The sequence below is a fragment of the Notothenia coriiceps genome, unplaced genomic scaffold, assembly GCF_000735185.1.
Source record: "Notothenia coriiceps isolate Sejong01 unplaced genomic scaffold, NC01 NC01_scaffold00024667, whole genome shotgun sequence".
NCBI classification, from domain to species: domain Eukaryota; kingdom Metazoa; phylum Chordata; class Actinopteri; order Perciformes; family Nototheniidae; genus Notothenia; species Notothenia coriiceps.
In genome coordinates this window covers 8,820,704-8,831,388 of record NW_011357368.1, presented here as the reverse complement: position 1 = coordinate 8,831,388, position 10,685 = coordinate 8,820,704, and the positions used below count along the sequence as shown (strand labels likewise).

The 10,685-nt window shown below is 42.5% G+C and overlaps 1 protein-coding gene across 1 annotated transcript in view; it reads left to right on the top strand.

Annotated features, from left to right (window-relative positions):
- Positions 1 to 10,685, top strand: part of scrib (scribble planar cell polarity protein) — a 93,142-nt gene that overhangs the window by 43,817 nt on the left and 38,640 nt on the right. The window contains exons 25-35 of the mRNA XM_010782798.1: positions 413 to 529; positions 780 to 959; positions 1,042 to 1,428; positions 3,095 to 3,157; positions 5,725 to 5,814; positions 5,903 to 5,980; positions 6,118 to 6,435; positions 7,609 to 7,689; positions 9,314 to 9,562; positions 10,255 to 10,365; positions 10,461 to 10,637. Of these exons, the coding sequence (XP_010781100.1) occupies positions 413 to 529; positions 780 to 959; positions 1,042 to 1,428; positions 3,095 to 3,157; positions 5,725 to 5,814; positions 5,903 to 5,980; positions 6,118 to 6,435; positions 7,609 to 7,689; positions 9,314 to 9,562; positions 10,255 to 10,365; positions 10,461 to 10,637 (1,851 nt within the window). The remainder of the gene's footprint in view (positions 1 to 412; positions 530 to 779; positions 960 to 1,041; positions 1,429 to 3,094; positions 3,158 to 5,724; positions 5,815 to 5,902; positions 5,981 to 6,117; positions 6,436 to 7,608; positions 7,690 to 9,313; positions 9,563 to 10,254; positions 10,366 to 10,460; positions 10,638 to 10,685) is intronic.

Here is a 10,685-nt window from a genome sequence, read left to right as displayed (position 1 = left end):
AGCTGACATTTCTCGAAGGGGTGTAACTGCAAAGACTTTCACCACTTCGGGATTACTCCACCACTTGAAATCAAAACACCCGGACAAATATGCGGAGTATGATCAACGTAACCCTGTTCTCTGACATTCGGCCGAAAGGGCCTTTTTAACCATTTTTCGGCCGATGATTTTCGGTGGCCGAATATTGGGTGCATCCCTACTTTCTAGTTATTATAGTAATCAGTATAGTATCAGCCTTAATACTACATCTCTGTTGGCATTTGATTGAGATCTTGATTGAAAACTATAATGCTTCAAGTGTGACATAAAGTCCAAATTAATAAATCTTTACTGTCACAAAGTCATCTGACATTTTCCTTGACTGGTTTAACATTATGATTCACTAAAGTTGTTGTTACCAACTTTGTGTCAGGGTCTTCAGCGAAGAGCTACACCGCACCCCAATGAGCTGAAGGTGATGAAGAAGGTGATTGAGGAGAGGAGGAATGAAGCTTACACATCCAGGGATGAAGAGTCTCCTGATTCACAGGTACATACCACATACTGTATATTGATTATTGTGTCTATTCTGACAGTTATTATTTAGAGATTTGTTATTTTCTTGCCCTAATCTTATTTTGTGACAAATTGCCTGCTGCTGTAGGAAGTAGACACAAGGCATCATGACCTGCTGCTGTAGGAAGTAGGCACAAGGCATCATGACCTGCTGCTGTAGGAAGTAGGCACAAGGCATCATGACTTTTGTACAATATTCTGATGAATCAAACTTTTTGATTTAGGAGAAACGGCTCAGTGACCTCTCCAATCAGAGCCATGACTCTCAGGTGTCCAATAGCACGCTGTCGGCCACCTCCCATGAGGAGAGGCAGAATGTGACGTCGCAGAGGGAGGACTTTGTAGATGGCCACGCCCCTCATTATGATGACGAGCTGGACGAGATGGAAGTGGAGTACATTGAGGTGAATATTTACAAAATGATACAACATTTAGTTACATGTCATCTTCTAAACAAATTCAATCTCAATCTTCTCTTTTCTCCAGCCCACTGTGCACTTTGCAGAAGAGCCCATCATCCGGGGTTTGGATGACGACGACGAGGAGAACAGGGAAGATGGAGAGAGGAGTGACGAGGAAGAGAGGCCTGTGTTTCCCGCAGAGAAGCAGCGTCTGATCAGAAAGGACACGCCGCACTACAAGAAGCACTTCAAGATCACCAAGCTGCCCAAACCTGAGACTGTGGCTGCCCTGCTGCAGGGCTTCAACCCCGAGAGCATGAACTCTCCCACAAAGCCCGCAGAGGAAGAGGAGGAAGAGGAGGAGGAGGAGGACGAGGACGAGGAAGACCAGGGTATGTGCACCCCTCAGCACCTTCCCAGGATGGAGGCGCTGGAAGACAGTCGGCTCCAGGTCAACTCCAGTCTAGTAAAGGTAAAGGGGTGATCCCACCACTCTTAGGGTGTATTTCAGGAATATGGAGAATAGGTGGGAGGAATACGATAGCACATTTTTTTATTTCCCTACAAACATTTATGCACATGTGTAAAAATGTAGTCTATGGATAAGGAATAGTGCAGAACAGGAAGTCATTTCTATTCATGTATTTAAATTGAATATATGTTTTGCTTGCTCATTGCATCTATGCACACACTTAATACTGTATGCATAGAGTGCCCTTACCACCTTGCAAGTTGCATTCAGTTTGGAGTGAGCTGCCAGTATTTATTAAGGATGTGGCATTGCATGCAGGGCCATTGTGCAAATGAAGCGACTACCCTATGCTGTAAATCAAGGGTAATGTGTTTCTCAGGAGTGGAGTTTCTGGTTTAACCACAAACTCTGCAACAGTCTCCGAACTATACTTTCCGTCCTTCACCAAACGCCTACAAACACCCAGAGGTCATTGCTGATAATGCCTTCCAATACCTCACATCATTTAGGACTATTTTGACACATAAACAACCAAAACAAAACATTATTGTCTAGTCTCATACTTAGGGACACATTTGAGAAATTCACTCTGTGCTTTCACATGAAATAGCTTTGTTTTTGCAGAATTCAGATAACACATAGACTTTTATTGTAATGATAACATTCCTTCCACACAAGCCTCTGCAGGCTTTTCTTCCCCAACACTGGCCCAGTCTAGTACTGAACTTCTCAGTCAATTATCAGCCGTCTCCTGTTTTAATTCAATAATGACATTTCAAACTCTGCTCTTATAACAGCGTGTGTGTTTGTAAGTGTGAATGAAGTCTGCGTCGGTGCCGCTTATGAAACGTAATCTCCTTATCGATCAACACTATTTTGGGTCTTAATGAAAAATGTTTTGATTTTTCGTGCTGATTGTAGAAATCCTTTTAAGCGCTGTGATCGAACATCATCATCTTACCAAATCTGTTTTGTGTGTGTGTTTGGGGATGTGTGTTTGTGTGGCTGACCTCAGACCAACCAGAACATGTATTGGCAGAGCTGGAATGTGAGATCCAACGATCCTTGTTTGTGTAATATGGTAATAATCATTTATGGGATGTTTGAATTGTTATAGACAGTACGATTCTTCATCATTCTTCTGAATCAAATTCATTTAATCAAATATATATTTTTCTATGAATTACTTTTGTAAAGTCAGCTTGTAGATATCTTGGGTTATTTGCAAGCTGTAAATGTACTGTAACTGTAAGCTTTTGTTTGTACAAAGTAGGCTTTTTGTCTAAATCAAAGCTTGCCCCTGGAGGAATTTGCTTTCTGTGGTGTGGAGGCTGAGCTTATTCTGGTATGGGAGCTTTTGCTTTCTCCTGTCCGCTCTCTCTGCCCTGTAGCTCAGCTCCTTGGTCTTGTCTTTCCATCTCTGCCTGTATTTGCTTCTGGTGGCTGGGGGGTGAATGTGACATTGCTTCTGCTCTAAGGGGGTCCATCCCAGTGGATTGAAGGTTCTACAACCTGCAAGCAGACAGTGGAGTGTTGGGTGTGTTTGGTGAAGTTTATGGAGAGTGTGAGAAAGGGATTTTAATTTTTTTAGTATGTGTGTGTGTGAGCATATTTTTATTTTGGCCTGACTAATCCGCATGCCTCTCGCTGGTTCCTGTCCTAACAGGGGGTGAAATTTGATCAAGTCAATAATCTGCTGATTGAACCTGCTCGAATTGAGGAGGAAGAGGTCTGTACATACTCTTTCCCATCCACTCTGTTTCTCTGTGTCCCTCACTCACCCACTCACCTGTATCCCGAGGTGGAGAAAGTCCCCACAGAATCCACAGGGTTAACCCAAGCCAATCACTGGGACCCTCTAACCACAACTCATTCATGAGATGTGTGGCAGAACCTGGATGCAGGAGACTAGTAGCCATGAGAGTAAGCTTGCAATGAAGATTCACATTGCTGTGTTTCAGTGCATCCTGGGAGATTACACTATGTTTCCAGACATTAACACATTGTTCAGTTCTATCCATGCATCCAATCAGCTTCAGTTAATACTATTTGAGCATGCACTTCTCTTTTATTTATATTAATGACCAACTGTATCTCTTTCAATTAGGACTCATTATGTGACTATTGTAAAATATGCTTCTGTCTTTCAAAAGTTTGAGTGAAGCCTCAGACCTTTTTTTTTCATCTCTGAAGACCAAAACACTAAACATAAGATCTACCACGAAAGGTCAGAAGAGGTGTTATTTTATAATTAATATAATCACCTTTTTATATGTTTTGCCTTTGGAACATAATTTGTGCATCTGTAGGAAGTGTGGTGTATCCTTTTAGGAGTCACAGGACAAAATGTCAATAAATACTAAAGTGAAATGGCTACTAACAGTAAAATTTTATTAAAGCTAGTCTCCATTTGTCTTAAGTTCGTACAGGAAAGGGTTAACCTTAAAGCCCTGCATACTGGGGCCTGCGGGAAAGGCTGTTAGTGAAACAGAATGATCGTGTTTAATCTTTGGGCTTTGCAAGGACATTGACAGAATAAACAATGCTAAGTAAATATCAAGTAGAGAACTCTGAGTATCAGCAGAATATGTGATGAAATGACTGTTGGTAATATCCACTTCATTGCATATCATGTAGAATCAACCACCTTTGACAAAGTCGACGTGTTGGAATCCATGTTTTTCCAATCATTATGAATCCCCTGGCTGCCCACAGCTGTGACGTCTTCCTCAGGTTCTACATTCAGGTTTATACATTTTAGACATTTGTCATTAATCAACTTTTCCTTCAATACTTGGAATACTCAAAATAGCTCAAACTTTGACCGTTGACACAGAAGAATGAATATGAGTCCAGCACCAGGTCCTGCCACGCTCCATCTCTGTTCCTCCACCTTTCTCCTGCTCCTGCTGCTTTGCACCCTTTCCTCCCCTGTCCACGCTGTGTTGCCCTGGAATGAATGGGCTGCTTCACCAGCTTCCTCCAGGTGCTTCTGTTTGGTACAAAGTAGGTTACTCATCAACGACCAGAAGAGGATCTCAAGACTGATGAAGAAGGATGACGATCACTTCCCAGCAGTCTCATTTTCAAATTGTTAACCTGTATAGATGTTATGCTGTCATGACTTAAAGGGACAGTTAACCCCAAAATCAAACAATGTTTTTCTGTCACTTGCTGCTACTATTTATTTGTTTTGGTGTGTGTTGCCTTGCCTAGTGTTTCCTGATGTCAGCTGTATTAGCGTTTAAAGCACACAAAAAAACATCACACCAAAACAATCGAGATGGATAAAAAAACACTTCAGAAAAGAGAGTATTTGAAAATGATTTTGGGGTTCAATTGTAGAAAAATCCAAAGCTTCATTGGTAATCTTTGTACACAATATGTTTCTTTTTTTAGCATGATTTTGTTTCTAGTGTTTTATATGAATACTCGTTGATGGAGAAGAAAACTTTTACTCAAACTTAAAGTGGTATTTAGTATTTTATGAAAGTGGTCTCTGCCAGTATTTGTTAGACTATTGTATTTATGTCTGATTTGTTTGCTTAAGAAATGTTTGTCATCTCATTACAAAAAATGCACGGGTATCCACACTACAAGTGTAAAACCGTCTTCACAGCCAGGACACCACATACTCCTTTCACCTTTTATTTCTCCTTTTTCCTTCCACCTGTCCCTCATTTGTTTGCAATCCCTCCCCTTTTTGCATGGCTTGCAATTACACAGTATATATATACACAGTTTTACGCCTTACCTGGTGTTCAAAGGCCCTCCTCCCGTACATACACAAGACACATTGTATGCTTTTAGTAAGGGTCAAGCCTCTGTGAGTTAAATTGAAGAGGTCTTTAGACAAGTGTGTTTGCTTTGTCTGAAGTCAACTGTCAGTTAAGTGGATAATGGTTGAAAACAAATTATTTTTGACCATGCTGTTTTAAGTACACATACAAAGGCAAGCATACTAACTAAAAAGGTCATTTCAAGCTCAATTAAAAGGCACAAAAGTCCGACTTCCACTTAAAACTGACTTTAGGCTCAAGACAAGTCAAAGTGTCTCTCCATCCATCTATGAGCATGAGTGAGAGGATGCTGCTGTGATTACACTGACACCACCCTCTGGCAGAAAGAGGGAGGTCTCCCATCATTTATATCACAGTTTAAGATCATCTCTTTTTTGTCGTTGTTTGTAAAATAACAAAATGGTGGGCCCTCCTCCCTCTCAATCCGTCCTGAGCTGAGTGGTGTTCAGAGGGTTTCATTAGTAGTTGTGCTGACTCCCCCCTCCTCAACTTGCAGCACTCGCTGATCATCATGCGACAGACTGGCGGCCTCGGTATCAGCATTGCTGGAGGGAAAGGATCTACACCTTACAAGGGAGATGATGAGGTAAGATGTGTGTCTGGAGTCTGAGTAGTTTAAAAGAAACAGAAGCCAAAGATTATACAAATAAATTATCTTCTGTTTGTGTTTTTAGGGAATTTTCATCTCCAGAGTATCTGAAGATGGCCCCGCCGCAAGAGCAGGGGTAAAAGTGGGAGACAAACTCCTAGAGGTAAACCCCGTTCTGTTAACGCAGCACCTTCCTCTGTTTTATGGTACCCTTTTTCATTGAACAGCATTAATAATAATAATAATAATAATAATACCAGTCATTACCAGTCAGTCACTCCCTCCCTCTGCTCGTCGCAGGTGAATGGAGTGGACCTCCACGAAGCAGAACATCACACGGCGGTTGAAGCTCTTCGGAGCTCTGGTGCTTCAGTTTCCATGTCTGTGCTGCGGGAGCATATGGTGGAGCCGGAGAACGCCATCACCACCACGCCACTGAGGCCGGAAGACGACTATTTCCCCCGCGAGAGACGGAGCAGTGGCATCGCCTTCAACATAGAGACGGCTCCCAAGGGGCCACAGGAGCGGCTCTCCACCTGCTTGCTGCGAAACGACAAGGGGCTGGGCTTCAGCATCGCAGGGGGCAAAGGCTCCACCCCCTACCGCACAGCAGACACAGTGAGACATGCCAACACACCCCAACCACACTCTGACTAAACCTAGACGTAACGTTTTATAAAGAATGTGTAGAACATCTTCTAAAATTATATTTTTATATCCTAAAATATTTGCAGGTTCCAATTTGTCAAACTTGATGATTTATTTTTCACGCATGATGTGTGATAGATGATTTGGTTATGTACATAAAGGTCAGTTGCAGCCCTTAATGAATCATCCCAACCCTTTAACATACATTGAAAAGGCCCTGGCAAAAGTGATACAGAAATGATCTAAAGCTAATCTCTCATACAAACGCTAATAAGTAAGGTCACTAAGTGTTTACAGTAACAGTCTCAGGGATCTGTCTATTCTAGCTGCACCGTTTACAGACATCACCAGGGAGACGGAGATATGAATAGCCCGCCCTGACACCTGATAGTCCACTCTAACTGGACGGGCTGAGGTGTATATTTGGGCCAGAGCAGAACGGCATTGCTACTCATGCAGCTCAGCGAGCCCGGAAAGAGGAAAAGACTCATAAACGTTTAGGCAGGTCTGTAAGTCTTGCCTCACTTTCAAAAGCTTTTTGAAATGGATGCAGTGACTTTGCTGTTGGCTGTTGGTTAATCTGAGGAGGAGGTGCTGTAGACTTTGCTCCTGCATGTGTTTCTACATTCTGCTTTGATTCAGCTATGTTTTTATTTGCTAAACAACTTTGCCTGAGAAAGCGGCCAATATGTCACAGAGGTCGTGATTTGTGCTGCCTGTGCTGTGGAGTCCTGTTGTGTCTTAGTGATCAGAGGCTGCTGTTGTCATGTATATATGGGTTTGATGTGTGCCATTGTGGGCTGCTACTATCTTAGAATCCCTTTATCAATTACCACTGGCTCACTTTGTATAGAAAGTTCTATGTTGGCCTCAGATCAATCGTGATACCACACAGTGACTAACCGGTAACTCAGACAGCTCTCAGTTAGCACACTGAGTCATCGCAGCATTGCAGCCTGTTGCACCAGACCCCCTTACCACCAGCCTGTCCCTGACACACATGCCTGTTTTTTTTATAATTAGGAGAAAGATGCAAAAGATTCACAATGTCTCTTGAAAAAACCGTTTGCAGAAATGGCACATCCATTTGAGTAATGTATGAGCAAATGTACATAAACATGTTAACATTTGACAATGTTTCAGGCAATCTACATCTCTCGGATCGCAGAAGGGGGAGCAGCGAACAGAGACAGCACACTGCGTGTCGGTGACAGAGTGATCTCCGTGAGTACTACTCATCGCCCCCACACCTCCCTCTGGGCGTTATCAAATTAGCATTAGCGCTAAAATGTTTTCAGATGTGAGAAAGGGAATAGTTTTATTTCTTTGTCTCCAGTTGGGATTTAAGAATAGCTTGAAATTAAATACATAGTATTTTAATAAATTGACAAGATTAATGTTAATCAAGAGCATTGGCTGACGATGTTCTCTTTGTTGATCTAGATCTCGGCCATTTTTCTCAGTTTTGCAGTTTTTATCCAATCTTGCATAATGTCAAAGAAACAAATCATGTATGTCATCAATGCGAGGTGTTTTATAATTTACATTTTGAATGTGCCCGCAACAATGCTCTCATCCCTCAAACTATGTCTTGTCATATTAATGATAGTCAGACTTACTTGTATTACCACATGCACAGAATTAACTCTCATTCTACTAATTCTGACCCAGGTCTCTCTTTAGATAGAAATAATGGATCTCTTTTGGTTGAAGTGATGCAGAATTGTCACTACTAAGGGCTTACCGCATGACCTCTCAATGCTCTACTGTTCCCTCTGCTGATCACACTCCAATCTTGGCTTTTTCTGCCAGCATAATGGTAACTTTCGTATTGCATGTGTTCGTCCTGTCACACCCACATTACTACTGAGAAGATTTTGTTTAGCGGTTCCTTTTCCAAGTGTGGCAAATGTTAGACTGCTCCTGCTCATTACTGTTTCGTTAATGCACATTCTGCTTCGAGAATCTCAGCAAAGCTTCCTGAATTATCCCCTTTGCTCTCTTCCCGGGTTAACTCTCTTCTTCCCTCTGGCAGTTTCTCAGCTCTTTTATATTTCAATCTATTTGTAGGCTTCCTCTTTTCTCTCGTTCTCACATCTGCATGCTCACTAATGTATAACGTGCACATCCTTGCCTGCTTGGTGGTGGGTATGGTGTTGGGTTGGAGTTGGCGGAGCCTGTATGTAGCAGCATATCAGCCGATGGTAAGAGCTGGTACTGTCGGGTCAGTGCTGACCTCTGCGTGTCACTTTGGACCAAAGAATAGTTTTAAGATTTGCATGCCTAAAAGCTTCCCCCTAATCTAAAACCAAAACTAGTCATTTAATTATACTACGGATTTCCTTTCTTGCTTTTGTTGACTTAAGATCAAACTTTTTGGAAACATTTCGACTTGTGTTTTAAGTAAGAAAAGCAAAAAAGGGATGGAAAATTATTTTAACTGATTATATTAAATTTCTATGACTTTTTGGGGAGATAATAGCTTTTTAGCTAGTAGCATTTCTGCATCAGGGAAGCTCTGCCAGCTTAAGTGGCCAGCATCAGCCCGCTGTTCCCCCCTCTCACTCCTTTTCTCTGCCTCTTCCTGTTGCTCTGTACAGGTGTTGGCTTATTTTTCTATTAACAGTACTCACTTTGGTGCACTCACAAACTGCAATTAACAGATCATAATTTTTTAGATGTTGAATAAACACTCTGATAGAGATGAGAGAAGACTGATGGCTGCATGCCATTTTCAGCATGTCTTTCTTTCTTAATGTTCATCGTCCAATGGCCCCTGTGGCCTGTTTAAATTGGGAGCGTCCTGGTGGGCTGACACCCTCCTGGTTGGTTTTTACTGTCGATGCAGATCAATGGTGTAGACATGACAGAGGCCAGGCATGACCAGGCAGTAGCACTCCTTACCGGCACCTCCCCCACCATTGCCCTTGTGGTGGAGCGAGACCTGAATGCACCAGGGGGCTCTCCTGGTCAATCCCGGGCACGAGCCCACTCCCCTCCACCCCCAGAACCCTCAGACTCACCGGACCAGGAGGAGGACGGCCTCACCATGCATGGGAACAACCTGAGCCGCATGGAGGACGAGTATCCCATCGAGGTGAGACCTCTAGGGGCGACTTCAGTGTGTTTAATATATTTTTAATGTATTAGACTAAGCTGTAGAAAGCTCCTGCAGGCATTCAGCATTAATGTTTGTTTATCTGGCCCCTGCAATATCCTCAATGCGGTCCAGTTCCAGAGAAGATGGTGCATGGTATGAAGGCTAATAATGAATAATGGTTTGCTTTTATAGAGTGTAGCTTTTCCAGTTCGCAATAATGCCAATATGTTACTCTTTACCTAATAATGGCTTTGGCCTGTAAAGAGACATGACATATAAGGGTTTGGAGTAGGTAGGGCTGCAACTTTATCTCTTTACTCTGCCGATTCTTTTCTGGATGAATCGATTAATTATTTTTAAATTATCTGAAAATTGTTGGGAAATGCTGATGACTAAAGATATTCAGTTATAATACAATATTAAACAGAGAAAACAACAAAATCCTCTGATCTGAGAAGCGGAAAACAACTTGTTTTGCCATTTTTGGTTTAAAAGAATGACCATTAAGCGATTATCAAAATGGTTGGTGATTATTTTAGTTTGGGATCGATCAATGGACAAGTTGTTGCAGCTCTGGCAGTTGATTGGTTTGTTTGTGTTAGATGTAGAAATGATTGTCACCTGGTCTTGATTTCTTTAATAATCTCAAAGCCTTGCTAAAACAAGTCTTTTACCTCTCACCCTAACAGGAAGTGATCCTGTTAAAGTCAGGCGGGCCACTAGGCCTAAGCATTGTGGGAGGCAGTGATCATGCCAGTCACCCGTTTGGCATCAATGAACCCGGGGTGTTCATCTCAAAGGTAGGACTTTGAAAGAGTTGCGAGTTGTTGTTTTTCCAAGTTGTTTGCATCTCCTTCAATACATGTTGTGTCTCACCTTCCATCTATCCTATCAGGTGATTCCTAACGGCCTAGCGTGTGAAAGTGGACTGCGTGTTGGGGACCGAATTTTGGAAGTGAACGCCATCGATCTGCGTCACGCCACACACCAGGAAGCTGTGCGAGCGCTGCTGGCCAACAAGCAGGAGATCCGTATGCTGGTGCGGAGGGACCCTTCCCCGCCTGGGATGCAGGTGAGTCCGCTGAAACAACTGAATATACATGTAATAATATAGACTTAA